We start from the raw sequence: 21,365 nt of genomic DNA, 5'->3' as shown, positions 1-21,365 counted from the left end.
AATGTTCTGCAAAAGAATACCCTGTGCTGCCTTTACTGGGAAAGGTACTTTGACTGGGCATCAGGGAATGAGAGAAGTCCAAATGCATGCACAGCAGCGAGGGAGTTTCCCCCCTTCAGTTCTCTCCTTAGCCATTGGCTGGGTAAGGGGGGATGGGAACAGTTGAATGCATGCTGCATTCCCCTCCCCACCTTGCCTATTTGAGCCAGCTGCATGGGCAGCCCTGGCTCAGGCATGCTGACTGCTGCAGAAGTCATGGAGGTCACAGAAAGTCACGGAATCCATGACTTCCGCAACCTCCATGACAGACACGGAGCCCTACTTATAACACTGTTATGATTGCTGACTCGTCATAACTTGCAGCTGGTGCCTGGGAGTAAAGGCGAGAAGAGCCAGCTTCCGGAGGTCAACAAGACCTCCAGGATTGTGCAGCTGGACGTTGCTGTCATGCAGTAGAAGAACTTTGAAGTCTTTGAGGACTGAGGTTCCCCAGTCATGCCTTTGTGGCCTCTGTCACTCCAGCCTCCTTACGCGGAGAACCAGGGGAAAGAGGTTTCACAACTGAACTGAGTCCCTGAGTAGACCAGGAAGGATGTACCTCAAGTTATTTTTTGGTTTGTGGTAAAAGCCCTGGAACCCTCACTGGAACAAATTAATTAATGCCTCATATGTGAGAGTGGGGCAGGCAATGAAGTGCCCCTCCACAAGGTAAAATTAATAAAGTTGCAGCCTGCTGTTTAAACCCAACCCACAGGTCTGTCAATCATTCACCTTCTTGTTCTGGTCAATAAGAGACTGATCTTCGAAAAGTGACCATATAAGCTTCCCTTTGTAATCCTCCCCCCCACACCCCCAAGCCTGGCCACAATGCTTCTTATGAGCTCAAAGATTCCTCTGTGCAGTTTGATGTGCTGAAAGGACTAGAGCCACCCCCTGTTTCTGTTTAAACTTGTCCGCGTGATGAGAGTATTCCTGGTGTATTTTCACTGCAGTTTACATTAGCAGTAAAAATATTTTTCAGCTTTACAGATGTCAAACACTTAAAGGTGACCATTTTCTCTGCATTTTCAGTAGAGTATAAGCAAGTATAAAGAATGTGTCAGTTGAAAACTCTTTTTTTGTATTCCTCCTAATAAAAATAAATAAAAATAAAAAAACCAAATACTTTTGGATCTAAAGCTCCCAACAGAAATTAAATAACTGTAGATTTCCATAAGAAACTTTATTTAAGTAATTACATTGGACTGAGAACATGTTCAGATTTCTGATTTAGTACAATATTTTCTGCAGTCCACAACAAAGCACTAAGGATGTGCCTTGCACATAGGAAGAGCGCAATTACCCCCAATCATTGCTTTAGTCATTCTCCTAACACACTAGCTGTGTGGTAACTTGGCCTTTTTCTAAGAGACGAGGCAGAGAGGAGATTATTGTCGCAAAACTCTACAGGGAGATAGTGCGTTCACTGAATTCCATAAACCAGAATGTAATGAGAAATGTTTAAGGTTGTTTGTCAAAGACAAGCTCATTATACCTGTTCCCTCCTAAAGTACATGTTGGCAAATGTCACAAATTGTTCTTCCATCTCCAAACTCCTGACATAAACATGTTGCGTCTTCTTTCAGTTCAATTTAATTAAAAGTATCATCAATGAGAGTGCAGGTGAGATTTGTACTTAAGGAGAATTTCAGAGCCTGCGTATTTGTGAATTCACATAAACTCACCTTGTGAACCTGAGATGGACAACCTGGGTGCCAGCCATCTGTGTTAATGGGCTTCTGACCTCACAGAGGTTCTCGAGCCTAGACACATGTACAAAATGCATATGTAAAATCAGAGGGGAGTTCAAAGCTAGGGCTGCCCGCACAGTTAGACGATATTATTCAGTTTCAACAGGCATGAAGGGGATTAAGCTGACACATTATCTCTCTCTGTAAAGGTTGTTCAGTGTCTCGCACCCTAGAATATAATCAGCTATGTAGTGACTTAGATGAAGTGTGTAATCTGATTGGCTCACAGGGATTCCCAGCTATGCCGTTATGAGATCATCCTCACATAGGTCAGAACTCATTTGTCAAAGCATCCTTGTATAACACACTTTTATAGGAGCAGCAAAACATTCTAGGGTGTGTGGTTGCGGTATTATATTTACTCTTCTGTGGTGCAGCCTTTCACAGAATTCCTCACCATATAACCAGTGTGTGCATGTACAGCATCATAAGCTCACAGCCATCTCTGGAGTTCTGGTTAGATACTGCTTGGCCTGACGTCTGTGTAGAGTAGACAGAGGAGTTTTTAAACAAGCAGCTGCCACAGAACTAGCAGTTCCATTGGTACGTAATATCCACTTTTGAGATTTCGATTGCTCTTTTCAGCCCCAGGACCTCCTGTAAGGCTGGTGTTCCCTGAAGTGAGACTGACATCAGTACGAATTGTATGGCAACCACCAGAAGAACCCAATGGAATTATTCTGGGTAAGAGAGGCAACATTTAAATTTCCAAACACAACGGTTAGGAAGAGGCGGAGATAGAACAGAAGGAGAACTATGAATATGTGCTTATTCTCCTCTTGCTTTCAGTACTAGAAAGCACATCCAAGCCAGTTCACAGGTGAACAAATGAAAATATTACATTGCTGTCAGCTGAGACGCGTGGTACCCCTTGGTGGGATTTGGAAGGGTCAGTGAGATTCTGTATAACTAATGTAACACTCTTCTGATCCCCAGGGTGCACATTTGCATGAGTCAGATGCACGTCATCTCATGGCACTATATTTAAATTGTGTCCCATTTTTCTGTTTTGTATCCTTTTTAGATGAGTATTTGAGGAGTTGCCTCCTACTCTATGGCAGGGGAAGAGTTGGTTTTTCCCTTATGATGCCAGGGCCACCTAAGCTCTTAGTTGTATGTGTTCTTGTGTTTTGCTTTATCACTTTTCTTTGGAGAATACCATCTGTCAGGTTACAAGGAGTTAACTCATAATTAGCTTTTCATCAAGAGCAATAGTAGTAGCTAACTGAATGACAAGAATCTGTGAAATGTCTTCTCACCTTTCCTTTACCCTGACCTCTCAAGATGGCTTTCCAGCACACAAACCAGCAGTCACTTTTACAAAAACAATGTGATCTGTATGAAGATGTTTACAAGATATTAATCCATTCCTGCCTCTAATAATAAAGTACCGAGTAGTTAAATAGCACTTTTGTCTTCAAAGCTCTGGACTAATGTTAATAATCCTCCCACCAGCCCTGGTAGGTAGGTAGGGATGCTAATTCCCATTTTAAAAATGGGGAAATTGAGACCCTGACTTCTCATCTTGTACTCATTCTTTTAGGCTCTGCTGCCTCTGTTCTGTCTCTAGGGTTACCTGGCAGCGCTGTAGTTTGGGTTTGTATTTAGAATTCTGAGATAATTTTCCATAGCATTAGGATAATTTTAAGGGAGGCCCATAGTTTGGGTTTTACCAGGTTGACAGTGTCCCTTTAAATTACAGGCTTTTTTTTTTTTTTTTTTTTTGCATTTTGTTCAAATCTTGAGTCAATCGCTATAGAAACTGCTCAGGTTCACGTCCTCCAAAAGTACTCAAGTGAGGAAATCCTGGCACCTGAAGCAGCAGGCAAGTCATCAGATGTGATTTGAAGGCAGCTGCTGCAGGGATCTCCTGAATACAAGAAAAAAAGTCTTTGCATGAAAGTTGGCACCAGTTAGCTGTCAGAGACAGAATCCTGCAGTTTGAGGTGTTGGGTGTCTGTCTGTTTTTTAAATAAAGGAGAACTACCTCCTATGTGCTTATTTCCAATGGAAACTAGGATTTGAAGCATAAAATGTGTCTACAGAAAATTCCAGCTGATAAAGAATATTGGGAAAATATAAAAAAATATTTTATAAACTGTGCCTCCTCTGTCACACTATGCCTCATTGCTGATCTTTGCCTTATCTGTTCAGACTGTAAGCTCCTTACAGGAGGGACTATCTCTTATTCTGTGTTTGCACAGGGCCTAGCAAACTGCAGCCCCATTCTTGTATGGACTCTTAGGCGCTACCTCAATAAACATGATAAATAATAACATGAGGGTCCAAGGAAGGAAGTAGTTAGTTGGCAGTGTCACAATGAAAGGGTAAGAATTACCCACATAGGGTATATCTTATCCGTTCTAACAAAAGAAGAGTACCCCAAAAATATGTGAAAAATAGCATAGCACTGCGACACTGTTGGAAAATGAAGGTTACAATTTTCTCTTTTTTCCTGTATTGTTTTTTAAATCTCCTTACTGCAGTGAACTTTTAGAAAGCAATTGTAACCATCACAGCCAAGTGTACTGAACTGGAAATGTTGGTGAAAATAGGTTAATACAGTTCTGCAGGGCGCCCTGCAGACCATCAGTGGTGCTGGAAAGAGAAAGTGTCTTTTTTTTCCCCCCAAGAGCAACATTAGAATCAAAGGCTTAGAATCAATGTTTCTGCTCTGCTAGTGTGGCCCTCTGAGCATACAAACACCTTTGTAGCTAACATTTTTGTAATCCATATTAAAACATGTTCTAGCATTTCAGAGAGGGATTAGCAGCATGCAACACTGGCAGGCACCTAGAGGGAAAAATACTTGTTTGTTTAAATATTTTACTATGGAGAGCTGCAGATATTTCTGACTCCTCTTTTGGGAGTGTTGAAGTAACCACCTGGGCCCCTACTCTTCCTTCTTTTCTGCATCCATCCACTTGCCACGAGACACAGTTCCTTTACATACTATTTAAACAAAGTGATGCATTACTATGGATATGTGCTCTTCATATCTGTGAGCGGTTCACTGAGAATGAGAGCTCATTCGGCACCCTTCCAGTCCCTGGTTAGTATTCCTCATGGTATCCTTGTGTCTAACATTTACCTGCTGCTTATTGCAAAACTGTGTGTAAGAACTCGTCTGAGAATTAGAACAAAAATTGGATGTAATCCATTTTTGCAAATTCACATTTTAATCCTGTATTGCGTTTGCACACACCCTGGCCCTTAAATAGCACAAATGGTAAAATAAACAATCAGGCAGGCTGTAACTTTCCAATATCATTCAGCTTTTCCTAAGTTCTATGACAAATTAGTGAGTGTTTATCGCTCTGATGCATCACAGCCCATGTGAGCAGTGCTGTCGGTTCTGAAAGGTTTTGTATGGTGACGAGCTTGAAAGATGCTTTAGTATTCACTGTCTGTAGTCATTCTCCTGCCTGTTTGCTTTGGGGAATCAAGTGGTTGTGTTACAGTGACCTAACATTTAACAGGCAGTTTAAACTGTTGCCTTTTATTCAGTTCAGAAAGCACAGCCATATGAAACTGATTGCAGACACGCAAAAAGTATTTTAAAAGATGCTCAGGCAAATGTAAGCACATTTAAAAAAAAAAAAGAAATTCCTAAAGAATATATCTATTTTTTCGTTATCCACTGTGGGCCTGATCCAAAGCCCACTGAAGTCAATGGAAAGGCTCCCAGGGATGGTAGTGGATTTAGGGTCAGGCATTATGTGGGAAAAGAGTAAGGAAAAGGCTTAAACAACTTAAAGTTAAATTCACAGTTTCAGGGCAATTGCATCTGTATTCCTACTCTAGGGTCCTGGCTCCTCAGCCATCACCTCTCTTGAGTAAAGACCTGTGTTCCTCTCCCTTCTGATGGGTTTTGCAGGCTGCATAGCTCCCTGCCTACACTGAGATATTTCCAGCAAGCCAGACTACCTAAACAGGCCAGCGTCTGCACTTTGCTTCTCTCCAGAGGCTATGAACAGCTGTAATTGCTCTCACAAATTACCACAGCTCTTTGTAGGCAAGCACATTTATTCTTAAGGTTAAAGCATTCAGAGAAAACATTAATAAAAATGAACCTAGACGCATGCTAAAAAGCTTACAAGACATCACCCCACCTGCAGCCTCAGACTGTGGTAGGTGTCAGTCCTTCAAAACCCACAACTATTTTTTTCCGGGATTACAGGTTCATTACGAGGTCAGATTCAGAACCAGAACAATGAGAAATAGTTCAATCTTCCCTTTATATAGTTTGAGCCTTTGATCACAGTTTGGCTTTACATAACAGGTGATCCAAAAACAATCACCCTCTCCACAGGGCATAGCTTCAGAAGGCTGGGGGTTTTGTATAACTGGATGTGGGGAATTTTCACTCACCTCTCCCTAGGTATTCTCCCATCAACCTAACTACTACCTCATGGGGAAGTGGATTACCTACACTGATGGGAGAAGTGCTCCGATCAACCTAGGTAATGTCTTCACTGAAGCACTGCAGCATTTTCATTGTAGATATTGCAAGAAATTGCTGTATCTGTCATGCTTACTGTGATTGGCCATCTGGAATATCGTTCTTCTAGAATATCTTCCTGTCCCAGAAGACTTACTTGAGCCACCTCTTAAATCTTTTACTCTATTTTCCCTATGACCCTCTGGTTTCTTATATCTGAAAAAAGCCATATTGTCATAATCTGTGTGTAATTTTTTTCATTCTGCATTTAAGTTTTATTCATATTTCACTGACTCCGTTCAGTAATCTTTCCAGCTCTCCTCTCTGCCAGATTTCTGGGACTCTTTTATCCTTTGTTCCTTTCTGAGCTTCCTTGTTCATCTGCCGGAGCCTTTATAGCTCCTTTCACAGTTATTGCTACATTGCTTCTTAATGCCCTGAGGCATGTATTAATTTCACTTTGAACACTTTCCGTTTACCTCTATTGATTTGCCTTGTTTAATTTTACCCAACTCTTCCTGCATTCTTCCATCCTTTTATTGCTAAAATTCAGCAACCTAATAATTTTACCATTTTAATTTCACTTCAGCTTAACTTAACCAAGCTCGACTGTGGCTTAGACCTCCATGCTTCAGATGTTGCCTCTGTGTCACTCAAAAATAAGACAAGACTTGCTCTACCATGACTGAGCGTCTGCTGGGTACTCTGGAACATCAAAGGATGACATAGTAGAGAGTGACCCAAGAAACTAAAGATGCAGATTCCAACTATTTTTCAGGTGCTTTCGTGATAACAAGAGTGAGTTGGGCTTTAGATGTGGACTTCTGAGGAAACATCTGAGGGAAGAAGGTTGGAGTCTCTGGTTGCATCAATCTTTTTGAAACCACCAAGAAGGGGAATGCTTTCCCAGACTGCCAGCCAGCAAAGCAAATGTGGGAGAGAATGACGATAGCTTGTATTTTTTCAGATTGCACTGAAGGAGTTTTTATAGCTGTCAGAGACAAGTGAGTCTTCTTGTTAATCTTCTAAACAGTAAAACTAGCATTAACAGTAGTGAGAATTTGTTCTTCTAAAAACTTGGTTATTATAATTCCCTGTATGTCAGTCTATTTCCTTGATTCATTTGTACATCTGTCTATCATTAATCTTAGCATTTAGTAATACACTTTTTTCTTTGCATTCATGTCTAATACTTAAAATTTTATAGTTCAGCGGGATTAGAACAGGTAGGAAAGTGACCAACAATAATTTGCCTTTGATAACATACTTACCCTTTAACAACTTGCTTTTCTCTTAATAGTCCATGTTTTGCCTCCAGGCTCTAGTCTTGCTGTTTTACTACTTGTTGTTATCTTCTCTTGTTGTACTTCTTTATCTATCTTATCTGCCTCTTCCTGCATTGCTCTTGCTACTGTATAAATTCCACAATGCATTCTTTCTTCTGTTTCCCCTACTCTGGTCACCTGTATCTGTGCTCTCAATTCTGCTTTCTGTACATGTACAGAAACAGAAAAGATCACAACATATCCCTTCCTCTTCGTCCTACTGATCTGTCTTTCTCTGGACTTTAAATAAGACAGACTACTCTAGTGTTAAAGATGCTGAAATACCATGGTGATGAGTGCAGGACGGATGAGAAGCTTGGAACTATAGGTCAAAAGGGATAGATTATATATACTTGCCTGAAAAGTGTAAGGCTGGAAAGTTCAAAGATGGGTACCTCTGAGACATCACTGGGAGCTGTGAGTGCTCAGGACCTATGAAAATCAAATCATTTTTTATTTAGGTACCTAGTTTTAGTCACCCAACTGTGAAAATGTTAGTCTAAATTTCCTGTTAGCACTGCAGACCAGTATAGGTTTGAGATAGCAAAATGGAATGTCTTCTGGCTCATGGGTCATCAACAGACTTGTTAACTGAGCCCTAATTGCACCCTCTTCATTAGTGATGCAGCAGCCAAAAGTACATAGTTTGACTTTCAGATCTTAGGATGAATTTCAGAGCTATAAGCTTGGAAAACCATCTTTATACTCATAAAATGAAAATATTTGATCTGGAAGTCACAGAGAAATGTAACGGGGGTGATAGCCAACACCTGGAAGAGATCTATGTGACTACTCCTCTATAAAAAGCAGCCGGAGGTTGCAATGAAGTGGGGAGAGATCAGGAAATTGTAGAAACTATAGCGAGTGTGAAGAGCTTCTGTAGGGGAGACCTGAGATCAAGGGTGTGTCAGAGAGGAGCCCAGGCATCACGAGGCACCTGTGAGGAAACCCAGATGACGTTTGGGTCTCAAAGTTTGGGGCCTAGATGCTGCTGCCCAAAGGCTAAGGCTCCAGCTAGGAAGAGCTGGGAGGATGGACTGTGACAACCGTCTGGGACAGAAGACCAAGCTGTGCCTGTGAGAGAAGGCACCCGCACAAAGTATAGACTTTTGTGTGGTGATGGTCTTTATTTTTGGGACCCTGTGGTCTGTTAAGAACTATTTCTGTTATTAAACCGTGTTAATGACACCCCAGGCAAAGAATTGTTTCTGCTACTAAACCCGCCCCAGGCAGGGGTGGTGTTAATCCAGAGGGAAATCTATGTGTTGTTCTTAAGGGACCCTGAAGAGAGGGAAACAGAAGTAGGATGTTGCAAAGCAAGCTCTGGTCATGAAAGGGTGCTTAGGAGATGGCCAACCCTGTTACAAGAGACAGTAAATGTAGAGCCTCACCATGTCATGTTACAGTCACTGTTCATAGTAGGACAGCATTTTAATCCACACGTTCAGGTTTCTAATCTGTGCTATCTCAGATGGCCCTATAATGTTTCTGAGAAAACTACCCAAGCTCTTACTATTCACCTTATTTTCCAAAGCCAGAAGTTTCCAACTTGGGTGCCCAAAATTAAACACCAAAATCCATGTTTATATACCTAACTAAGTGGTTATATATACAGAGGTACTGCGAACTCACAGCCCCCAGTGACTTCAATTGGAGCTACAGGTAATCTGAAAAGCAAGCTGGTTATTTAGATGCCTACCTTTATGCACTCTGGTTTGAAAATGTTGGTCTTCCAGTCTATCATCTGTATATGTCATTATTCTTATACAGGCTGAGACCATTGGCTCCCTCTCTCTTTTTTACCTGCTGTAATTTGAATACGAAGGAAGACTGGTCTCCTACCCTTGTCCATGTGTAGCCACAGGGTCTGAAACTCTGGGTCACAGCAGCATACAGTACTAGCATTCAGAGTCCCACTGCTAACCATTGCCACAGATTTCTTTATAGCATCCAAAGAAAAAGACAAGGAAATATAAGGAAGAGAAATGCCATCAGTAATAACATGGAATAGGATGGCCCCACCTGGATCACCCTTCTGCAGCAGGCCATGGCAAGACAGTCTCATTTGCCTCGGTTTCCCCTTTCAGAGTCGACATAACTCCATGCAAACTTAACCTCTAGTCCATCAACATTACCATTACCAAAACATAGCTCAAATCATCCCCACCAAAAGTCCCAAATAGTCTGTTTCCCACACCCAGTGTATATAGTCCTTAAAACCCAAGACATCTTGCCCCTAGCTGCCTCACATACCACAGACTGACACCTTCAATCATGCCTGGACACTGTCAGTCCTCTCTTTTCCTTGTTCCAGGACAGCCACCCCAGCCCTTCCAACTGGAGTGTAGCTCCACTCTTCCTAGCAGGAACCCCACAGCCTCTCTGCTGGGAGCATCTTTCACTCCCCCTAGCGCTCTCGTGGTTACCCTGGGTTCAGCTTTCCAGCCCTGGGGATGTCAGCAGGTAAGCTCCTCTGCCGTTCCCCTGTCTTCAACCCTCTCTGGTCCTAGCTCTCTGGCTTGGAGATGCCAGCCAGCAAATGCCTCTTGCAGCTCTCCTTGCCTTCAACTTTTCCCCAGGAAACACCTGCTGCTTCCTTCCAGGACGTTCTCCAGTCCCACTGGTCTTTGACAGTTCTCACCTGCCCTTCCTGGCTGAACCAGTCTGCTCTCGTCTCTGGGTTCCTGACTAACCCAAGCAGCCCTCCTAATTAGCCAAATGGGAGCACCTGCTCTTATACCTGGGCGCTAGACCTACTTCATTTACTGGGGCCAATCACCCTGTGACACCCCATCCCCATCATCACCACTGTCTGCATACACATATAACACCATTTGTATCCCAGGTAAATTCTATGGTTCACAAGATAATACACATACTCATATATAGAATTCACTCTGAAAAGTACTTTAATTCTCTATTTGTGCATCTTCTTTCTTTGTTAGTTGGGTGAATGACAATCACTGCAGTTTCCCAGTGGGAGATAGATGCCATCAATTTTGTCTAATGTCCACTAATATCCTTAGTTTTCCATGCATTGACCTTCATGTATGAAACACTCTTTCTGCTCTTATTGCAATCAAGATTTAGTAGGCATTCAACACTGTAGCGGGGATATAAAGTTCAGGGGGGAAAATCAGTGTCTCTGCAGAGCTGTTTGTATTTCAGAAGATCAGCAAAGGTTTGGCAGAAATCTGTCACAACTGAGTTCAGCTGTTTTATTTTGTAGGGTTTTTTTGGCCATTACCCTCTCTCGCGTAACTTGATGAAGCAGTTAACAGTTCTGACTTTATTCAGCTTGGAAAACAGAGCACCACACAAGTTCTAGTATGAATTGATTTTGGAACATAGTTGCTGGACTAAAAGTTGCCAGTGCGCTCCAGGAGAAAGAGAACCTGGTGCAGTTGGTAGTATTTCCAGAATGGGTTTGAACATTTGGTATTCTCTCTTTGGGGGACAGTTGTTGTTTGTGGTGTGTGAGAATCCTGGACACACTAGTTTGCACAGTTGGATCATTAATAATGTGTGATAAACTGTAAACTCATAACCATCCAAAAGGCCTGAGAGGAGATTAGAGTCGACTGAGCAGAATTTACTAAACAGATGACGTGTGGTATCAGCTTTTCAGCATACGGGGTATTTTTCAAGCAGGACCCCACAGTCTCCTGATCTCCTAAAAAAACAATGAGGAGTACTTGTGGCACCTTAAACACTAACAAATTTATTTGGGCATAAGATTTCATGGGAAAGCTTATGCCCAAATAAATTAGTTGGTCTGTTTAAAATGTAGGTAAAGAAACAAGGTTTCGTGGGGAAGCTTATGCCCAAATAAATTGGTTAGTCTCTAAGGTGCCACAAGTCCTCCTTGTTTTTGCTGATACATACTAACACGGCTGCCACTCTGAAACCTGATCTTCTGCAGTGAAGGAGAAGAGCAGGAACACCAAGTGACTAAAAGAAAGAGGCTTGTACCATCAACTACAGCATGAATTCTAGATCTACACGTGGGCAGGAAAGATGAAAAAAGGTATCTCCAAACAGATGTGAGAATTAACTGAGTGTGAGAGATGAATGTTGCATTACCTAAGCAATCTGAATACCCATGTTTTAAAAAATTCTCAATCAGCATGCTCTGCTCTGCAGTAAATGTGTATGTGTCAGTGGGAGGGGAACAGTAAGGGGAGATTAGTTTCAGTGAACTGACTTGGCCTGTCAAAGTCAATTGTATGGACTCTGTTGGTTCCTGTGGCATTCTCTCAGTGTACCAATATGCTCAGGAAAGATTAAACTGTTTTCATATCCCATTCTGGTGAAGGATGAAAAGTGAAACGAGTTTCATGGTGCATTAATACTCAGAAGGCCCTTCCATTCATCACAATGTGTGTAATTTCCCTGATAATGTACTGCATCTGGCTGGGGGAGGGGGTGTTATAAAGCTGAATTACTTTGTTTTGCCTTCAAATAAATAAGTAATTAGGATGAACTAATAGTCTTGGCATTTTTCCCCCACGAAAAGATTGAAAAACAACCCTAACCTCTCTTCGCTCTTCTGCTTTTTGTTGCTATGAATTCAGGATATCAAATTGCATACCGCCTGGCAACCAGCAGCCCTAACAAGTTCACCACAGTGGAAGTTGGCTCAACAGTCAGACAATTCACAGCTACCGATCTCAGCCCTGAGTCTGCATACATCTTCCGGACATCTGCCAAGACCAGACAGGGCTGGGGGGAGCCTCTGGAAGCCACAGTAATCACTACAGAAAAGAGAGGTAATGCCTGTAGCCATCGTGGCTTCACTAGTACAATGAATGTGATGAACTGTGTAAAAGAGGATTCTCGGAGACTGAACTTTTCCCATCAAGCAGTGTGTTGATCATGCACAACCCCCTTCTGCAGTCAGATATTTTCTTTCAGGTCTTTACTGATCTTCTAAATAAAACATTTAGGTGGCAGTCTCGGGGAAGAAAAGAGGATTAATTGCACTAATTAGGAGAGGCAGCTGTGAGCAGACACTGTGCAGGCTTCCCCCACAGTGCTCTGCCACTGCATCTTAGTTCTGATCTAAGGAGTTCCCTGTTATTCCATTCTTTGGCTCTAATGCACACTGCCAGGGCACCCCCAGATTTTAATCTGGCTCAGAATTACTAACTACATTCCAAATCCAGAGTCACTTCTGCCTTCAATTTACACCTGTGGAACCTCATTGGTGACAGTGAGGTTGCACAGATGTAACTGAATCCAGTTAAATACCAAGGAGATGGGTTCCTCAGAAATATTATAGAAAAAATAAGATATGACAGAATCTGATCTGTAGAATTTTTGATACTGGTATTTTTACATAAGCAGGAAAGAATCCCACTTGCCTTGGAGATCTTCAGTGTAGTCTGTGGATCTGACAGAAAAACTTTTTTTTTTTTTTTTGCTTATAAATGTAGAAAAGTTGATTGGCCTGAAAGAATATAAGCATGGAATTCCAACATACCAATTATACACAATCACTTTTCAGAGTAGAACCACATTTCATGAGGCGGCAATAACAATAAAGCCCCAACATAAGCAAGCCTGAATGTTCAATTGGTAGCCCTCCTGCCTTGGAGTAAAACGATTGTGGGATCAGCTTGCAGACTTTGGCTCTTGCCTAGTTCTGACATAACAGTGCAACACTACGGGGTTTTGCATTTTATTTCTCAGTTCATAAAATATGATTGTCCAACAAGTTCTAGATCTGAACCTGAATCTGAATCCTTCCTGTACCATCAATGTGAGGGGCATGAACAAGGCTCCACCATCCCTGTGTATTTTGCTGTTCTCTGGAATGGCTACTTTATTGTGTTTCTATAATTTTTTTACAAGCATACCATTGTTGGCCTATTGCTCCACACCCAACCTGGAGGACCAGTGGGGCTGGGTTTTTTTGTCTGGTCCCTACCATTTGACCTGTCCATCTTAGATGGCCCCCCAGGAGTTAAAACTTCTACTGGCATAGCTCTCAAGGACAGTGGCACACACAAGTTTTCCCGTCGCATCAAGGTGCTGTCCCCAGGGAAGGAAAAAAGCTGTAGAAAAATTTTAAAAATACACATGCTAACACTCCCATCCATCTTACAGACTGATAAGCCCAAGTGGAAGGTTAAACAATGCATGGAACTTTCCAGTAAAGTGTAGATGAGAACCCCGATGTCCTGGGAAACATTCTCTTTCTCAAAAATAGCCATTCTAATTTCCAGCGCTGCACATTAGCTGTTGCTGAGCACATAATAGCTCACTGCATAATTCCCACTTTCACTACAATAACAATGTTCTCCATTATCATCAAGCCCGTAGGGATATCTTGAATGTGAGAGTCATTATATAAAACAAAACCTTTCCCTCTCTAATAGCTGGCTTCGTGTCCCTGCATGTATCCCATAAAGTTGAGACCAGCTGTCTGGTCTGTGTGTCTGGGAGAGAAAGAAAAATGGTGAAGCTCATATCAATAAGATGAGAGGAAATGCATAAGTTGCAGCTGTTCAGTTAGGAAACAAACCAGAATATGAGAGTCTTTATAGTGTATGCTTTCATGAATGAATACTCACTTCTCCACTAATAAAATTCACTTAATATCAAATAAAGATGGAAGTTTCAAAAGAGTTTAAAGTAGATAGGCACCCAAGTCTCATTGAAACTCAGTCGGGATTGGACACCCGTTTTAGGCCAGTGGTAATCCAGCTGGATTAGAACGGCCCATGCTGTGAGCTCAGCCTCAGTCTTGAAATGGTTCAGCAATAAACAAACTCCAAATTTGGCTGTCCGCACCTTTCAACTAACGACTAAACATAAAAGCTATCTATTTTGTTGCAGTGTTTTAAGCAAAGGCTCTGATCTGGCCCTGGGGTTCTGGGTTAACACTTAGGAGCTCCTCTCCTGTCCCAGCACTCCCGCCCATGACAGGAGGTGAGGCAGGCAAGCCTTCTGAACAGGACTGCTGGCTCCTGATTGGTCAGTGTCTCCTCTTGGCCCTTTCAGGCCCCTGAAGTACGAAGGCTTTTTGGTTGACTGGATTTTCCTTAAGCTGGGGTGCATCAGGCACTGCCATCTCCAGCAGGAGGTAGAGAAGGCATGATAGACCCCACTACAAAGGTTCCTATGAAAATCGAAGTCTAAAACTTTATATATGTGGTGCTTGTCATGACTTAATTATCACAAGGTGCTTCGTGGCAATAGTTATAGCTAGACAGCATGGTATTTCTTGATCCTTTGGATTTACACTTTACTATAATGCCCTTCAGGATAGTGACACCTGCTGGTTAGAGCAGAGCTGATGCTCCTTGAGATTCTCCATTGTTAAACTTAACAAGAAACTCGTGCCCCTGCCTGTGAAAAAATTCTGTTGAGTCATGTGAACTGGCTTAGCTACTTCTGCAGGAAAGTTAACCTTTGAGTTTGCTTGTGGATAAACTCCGGTAATGGGGGCCCTCTGTAGTAATAGTTTCCTACTAACAATCAGGGAATTTATTTTAAAAAAAAGAAGAAGATGGTAATGGGTCATCAAGACTTTAACAACAGACTAAAACCCTGTCATGGGAAACTGGATACAATATGTGATCTGCCCCAAATTGCAAGCCAGTTAAAGTTTACCAGATGAGAGTATTAAACCCCCACAAGACTTTACCAGCTACTCACTTCCTCTGATAGAATAACCCTGAACACCTGTCTAGTCCTGCCAGTGCAAGACAATGACTTTTATGTTTAACTCTGCAATGCACACTACTGGCACTTGCTGACTCTGCATGGCTAATAGCTTACAATTCTTTTGGCATTCATGCATCAGCAAGAGCGTGCTGCGGAGAAATGCCAAGCCATAAAGGAAATGTTTTGAGTTGGGGTTGGGGGAGAGGGAATGCTCTTCATACAAAGCTAGGAGAATCATGCAGTCAGAGGTGTGTGCTTATGGAAACAAGTGCTGATTAAGTTGAATCATATCACTTCTTGAAGGCAAGTCACTGTGGTGTCTCCAGTCAATTCCTGCTTTATTACATGCACACATTTTAATCAGAATCAATAAACTTCATGATAAACAATTAAACAATTATTTCTCACTCTATTGAGTTTCTCAGTTGAAATCGATGGGGTGAGCAGATACACTGACAAGGTAGAGGAGATCTATATTCAAACAGATAGATACTGGCTTCAGCAGCACCTGCATTCCCATTCTTCACCTCATATGAAAGATATTAACCATTAATTGCTCTGGAGAGTTCCCCATCTGCACTAGGACTAGCTTTCTTGCCTCTGCAGGCTCAGGGTCAATAAGTGTGAAGGAAGAAGGAGGGGTGGGTCTGACTAGTGAGCTGAATGAGGCTCTTAGACTCCCAATTCTCCACTCCACCAAGCTGTGCTCCGACATCATGGACAACAGCAGCCACAGGAAGATGGGTGTGGTTTCCAGATCTTTGACCAGCTGGCTCAAGTGAAAGTTAGAGTAACAATGTGGCCTCTTTTACTTCTGCTGCTGGCCCATGAAGGATAAGGCACAGTGAAATTTGACCACCACACTCCAGCACACCCTGACGCATCCCCTCCTCCCATGTATGCTGGGGCAAAGGAGCAATTCTTTGTCCAAGAAGGTGTATGTAGAAGGTGCAGGTGTTCTCTGGTCTCTAGAGATATAAAATGTATTGATTACAAGATCAGCTCCTCAGTATCTGGCTATTTGAGGGCATAGCCACACAGAGGTGTCTTTTTTCCTAGGGAGACAAGAATCATTCCTAACACTCCTCTTTGCAGCTGAAACTTGAGATATGGTACAGAATGTCTACTTCACTGTTTCATGCAGCAAATCTAAAAGCAGCAGTAATCTGTTGCATTGCATCTGAGAAGCTCCATGAGCACCTCTAGATTTGTGCTATCTTGAGTTTCCTCCCACAGTAATACCCATTGTTTGTTTAATTGCAGAGCGGCCAGCACCTCCTAGAGAGCCAAAGATTCCCCAGTCTGAGGTGTCATCACAGACCCTGCAGCTACAATGGGTTCCTGGTAGTGATGGATCTTCACCAATACGGTATTTCACCGTGCAAGTGCGGGAGCTACCAAATGGAGAATGGCAAACCTATTCCTCTTCCATCAGTCATGAGACAACGTCCTGTGTTATTGAGAGGTATTGTATAACATCAGAGTGTCATAGAAGGTACAATACTTACCATTCCAAATATTTTATAATTTCAAAGCACTAAGCAAACATTAGATAATGAAACCTCACAACCCTTCTGTGAGGCTGGTAAGTAATGGTCACTATCCCTGTTTTAGAGTTGGAAAAGCTGAGATACACAGGTTTAGTAACTTGCCTAAGGACGTCCCACAAATCTAATTCAGACTTGATTTTGTAGTTAAACATTTCTAGGCTCCTCCCCCAATGTTTAGTATACTAGACAATAAAATCATAGAATTGTAGGACTCAGAGAGACCTCGAGAGTTTATCTAGTCTAGTCTCCTGCACTCAAGGCAGGACTAAGTATTATCTAGACCAGTGGTTCTCAAACTTGTTCCACCACTTGTGCTTTCCCTGCACAAGCGGCAAACAAGTTTGGGAACCACTGATCTAGACCAACCCTGACAGGTGTTTTTCTAACCTGCTCTTAAAAATCTCCAATGATGCAGATTCCACAACCTCCCTGGGCAATTTATTCCAGTGCTTAACAGCCATGATAGTTAGGAAGTTCTTCCTAATGTCCTACCTAAGCCGCTGTTGCTGCAATTCAAGCCCATTGCTTCTTGTCCTATCCTCAGAGGTTAAGGAGAACAATTTTTCACCCTAATCCTAGCAACAACCTTTTATAAACTTGAAAACTGTTTTCATGTCCCCTCTCAGTCTTCTCTTCTCCAGATTAAACAAACGTAATTTTTTCAATCTTTCCTTACAGGTCAAGTTTTCTAGACCTCTAGTCATTTTTGTTGCTCTTCTCTGAATTTTCTCCAATTTGTCCAGATTTGTCCAATGTGGCACCCAGAACTGGACACAGTACTTCAGTTGAGGCCGTATTAGTGCAGAGTACAGAGGGAGAATTACTTCTTGTATCTTGCTTACAGCACTCCTGCTAATAGATCCCAGAATGATGTTTGCCTTTTTTGCAATAGTGTTACATTGTTGACTCATATTTAGCTTGTGATCCACCTGCAGATCCCTTCCCACGGTACTCCGTCCTAGGCAGTCATTTCCCATTTTGCATGTGTGCAACTGACTATTCCTTCCTAAGTGTAGTACTTTGCATTTGTCCTTATTGAATTTCATCCTATTTACTTCAGACCATTTTGCCAGTTTGTCCAGATCATTTTGAATTTTAATCCTATCCTCCAAAGCACTTGCCACCCCTCCCAGCTTGATATCATCTGCAAATTTTATAACTATACTTTCTATGCCATTATCTAAAACATTGATGAAGATATTGAACAGAACTGGATCCAGAACTGATCCCCACGATATGCCCTTCCAGCTTGACTGTGAACCACTGATAAATACTCTCTGGGAACTCTATAGTCACTCCATCTAGGCTGTATTTCCCTAGTTTGTTTATGAGAAGATCATACGAGACAGTATTAAAAGCCTTACTAAATTCAAGATATACCACATCTACCATTTCTCCTCCCCCCACCCCGCCCCATCCACAAGGCTTGTTACCCTGTCAAAGAAAGCTATTAGGTTGCTTTGACACGATTTGTTCTTGACAAATCCATGCTGACAGTTACTTATCACCTTATTATCTTCTAGGTGTTTGCAAATTGATTGCTTAATTATTTGCTCCATTATCTTTCCGGGTACTGAAGTTAAGATGACTGGTTTGTAATTCCCTGGGTTGTCCTTATTTCCCTTTTTATAGCTGGGCACTATATTTGCCCTTTTCCAGTCCTCTGGAATCTCTCCCATCTTCCATGACTTTTAGAAGATAATCGCTGTCATGGAGGACACAGCACTGACTTATTAGTCCACCCAGGGGTATAAACAAATTGCTACTACTCTTTGTCTAACTGTGCAGGAAAAAGAAAACTTGAAGATTGTAGGACAAATGCAGACCTGATTCATTGTCCTCAGTGGAGTTACATCAGGCCTGAATTATGCCTGGTGTCTTTCTAGTCAAGGCCTCTGAAATCAAGGAGACCAGCTATGTAGTTTGGAACTGACATTGTAGTTACTGAAAATCAAAGATCTGTATTTCAAGAAAGACCATTTAAGTTGCTGAAGTTTTCTAATAGGGTAGAACTAAGGAAAACATTTCTTCTCCACCTTGCTAAAAGCATTTTCCTGGGGGAATCCAGAAAAGCAATATTTTGAGTGCCACTAGACTATTGCCCATCCCTCAGTAGTTAATCATCCTGTAAAGGAATGTGTTACCCCTCTAAAGGAAAGACTGGAGCCTGCAGCTGGGACAGCCTGGAGTGTAATCAAGGAGACCCTGTCCTAGGGCTGGGCTATATAAATAAGAAGAGGAAGCTCAGCAGGGGAGTAGAATCCATTCAGGCTGCATAAGGTTTTTCCTCAGGCTCCAGCAGACCAGGCTTACGAGACTTAGAGGGTTGGTGTTATGGACTTCAAGTTTTGGGAGCTCTGAACCAGGGTCCAGTGGTGAAGACCTTATGAAATTTGTTGTAAATGCTCCTTTCCTAAAGCCTTTTTATAAAAGGACGTGCTGTTCTGTTAATGTGTGTTGAGTTCTCCTTGGCCTGAGCTGATAAAGCAAACCTTTTGCTGCCCAATCTGGAAATTAAGGTGGGACACACCTGCAACACCGCACTGGGACACAAAGGAGTGCAGGAGGATGGCTCACCCCTTTACACATTTCTTCCCAGTAGGTTTTTGGACCTGTAGTCACAGTTGCATTTGCTGGTTGTTGGACAGATACTACCAATTAATTAACTAAACTCCCCATAACTTGTAGTCCTGAAATTGAAACTCGTGAAGGTGACTCAAAAGCAAATCTTCCCCCTCGCCAAGCTAGAAGAAGCTTTGCTAAGGTTATATCAGTTGGAAGTTGCTCTTTGCATATGTTAAAGCTATGCGTATACAGAACTGTAGTGAATCTGCAGTCACGGTCCATACTAAATAATTCAGGGAATTGCATTAGCTTGGAATTTAATAGGAATGAAACATGCCAATCTTGCAGCATGACAGAGGATTAACTGGGAGATTGGTGGCCTCAGGGTTAATGCCAGCTGTGCTATTGACTCACAGGGTGGCTCTGGGCAAATCATCTAACCTCTCTTTAGCTCAATTTCCCTATCTGTAAAATGAGGATGATAGTCTTTAGCTGTGCCACAGGTGTGTTGTGAGGATATATTAGATAAAATACGAACAGCGCTCTGAAGATCTGAAACACTAATATACATGCTGAATTCTATTATTATTAATATGCCCTGCCCTTTTCCAGAACCAAAAGCTACCATAGATATGTCTGTGAATCATAGCTATGGCTATTCTGTAGACCATCAAGAGCACAGAATGCCTGTTTTTAAGAACTCTGTCCAGTCAATATTTGAGAAGGTGATGACAACAGTGGAGAGTTTGAGCAAATCCAGTGCTACGAGGAAGAAGGACAAGGCCAGATAGAAAGGGAGGAGCCTTAAGAGGAGATGAACTACTCTAATAATTTAATTTGCCTTTGGGCAGGTTCTTTGTAAGAGGTTTGGTCTCAGACAGCTTTTGAAGAGAATTCATCCCTCATCCTCATTGTTATGTTTTACAGGCTGAACCCATTTACCTCTTATAAGCTGCGTCTGAAAGCAACCAATGATATTGGAGATAGTGACTTCAGTGCTGAGACAGAAGCAGTCACTACTCTGCAGGATGGTAAGAGAGATGGAGAGGGAATATGATCCTACCCTTGGCATGGGATGGGGCATGGGTAGATCTTGCTATAACCTTTAGAACACACTTTCCAGTGGATTTAATTCCATTTTGTGCCTTAGACAGTGGTACCCACCCACTTAAACACAGTTCTGTTCACAAACAATTGATATGGGTGGTAAATAGCTTAATTAATAACAGGCAGCTTTAAGTGTTCTGGTGTGCCCTCTGAAAATGAACCATGTTTTCAGGAGTCTCCAAATGGAATTAAACTCTGTTTCATTGGTTTTCAAACTCTGTTCCAACCATTATCTTTGCAGAAATTGAATAATTTACAAGGGATCATTAAAAATAAATGTGGAACTGTGCATATGTTTGAAGAAATGTCTTCAATTGTTTTCACTCATGATCCACATTAGGCTGCAGTCCATCCAAATGGCTGAGGTGTGTTTAATTTACTTTGAGTTTAGTTACAGGGAATCCAGAACAGTTTGGCCTCCTTACAATCAAATGGGTAAAAACTGCAAAAGAGTCTCGCCTCCTTAGCAAACTGTAATCGTTTATTCTGCTGAGCAAACCTAGTGCATTCCACTGTGGAGAGCTGTGAGCTCCTGATAAGCTTTTCCTTCTTTATTCCTGAGATGATACATACTGGGTGTTGAGAGGTAGCGTAGACAGAGAGGAGGTATGGTAGGTAACTGGCCATGCGTAGGAGTACTCTTGTTCACTCTTTTTCCATTGAGCAACCTAACACTGAAGCTGGGACAGAAAGGTCAGTAGTGAAGGAAGGAGGGGTTGATGGAATAAGTTTTCTGTGTTTTGCCACACTATTATAACCTTTTATTATGTTTTGGGTTTTGTTTAGTTCCAGGTGAACCTCCACGCTCTGTGTCAGTAACTCCCCACACTACCTCCTCTGTCCTTGTTCAGTGGCAGGTAGGTAAAATACAAAAATTACTAGAACATTTCTACAGTGACCTAAGATTGATGAACCT

The 21,365-nt window shown here is 42.0% G+C and overlaps 1 protein-coding gene across 1 annotated transcript in view; it reads left to right on the top strand.

Moving 5' to 3' along the window:
* SDK1 (sidekick cell adhesion molecule 1) overlaps positions 1 to 21,365 on the top strand; it is a 638,385-nt gene that overhangs the window by 545,833 nt on the left and 71,187 nt on the right. The window contains exons 28-32 of the mRNA XM_077828174.1: positions 2,376 to 2,474; positions 12,131 to 12,325; positions 16,491 to 16,692; positions 20,270 to 20,373; positions 21,236 to 21,306. Of these exons, the coding sequence (XP_077684300.1) occupies positions 2,376 to 2,474; positions 12,131 to 12,325; positions 16,491 to 16,692; positions 20,270 to 20,373; positions 21,236 to 21,306 (671 nt within the window). The remainder of the gene's footprint in view (positions 1 to 2,375; positions 2,475 to 12,130; positions 12,326 to 16,490; positions 16,693 to 20,269; positions 20,374 to 21,235; positions 21,307 to 21,365) is intronic.

This window comes from Eretmochelys imbricata, chromosome 10 (assembly GCF_965152235.1).
Source record: "Eretmochelys imbricata isolate rEreImb1 chromosome 10, rEreImb1.hap1, whole genome shotgun sequence".
Taxonomy (NCBI): Eukaryota; Metazoa; Chordata; order Testudines; family Cheloniidae; genus Eretmochelys; species Eretmochelys imbricata.
Note: the sequence above shows the minus strand (reverse complement) of the source record. Positions and strands in the feature narration are given on the sequence as shown.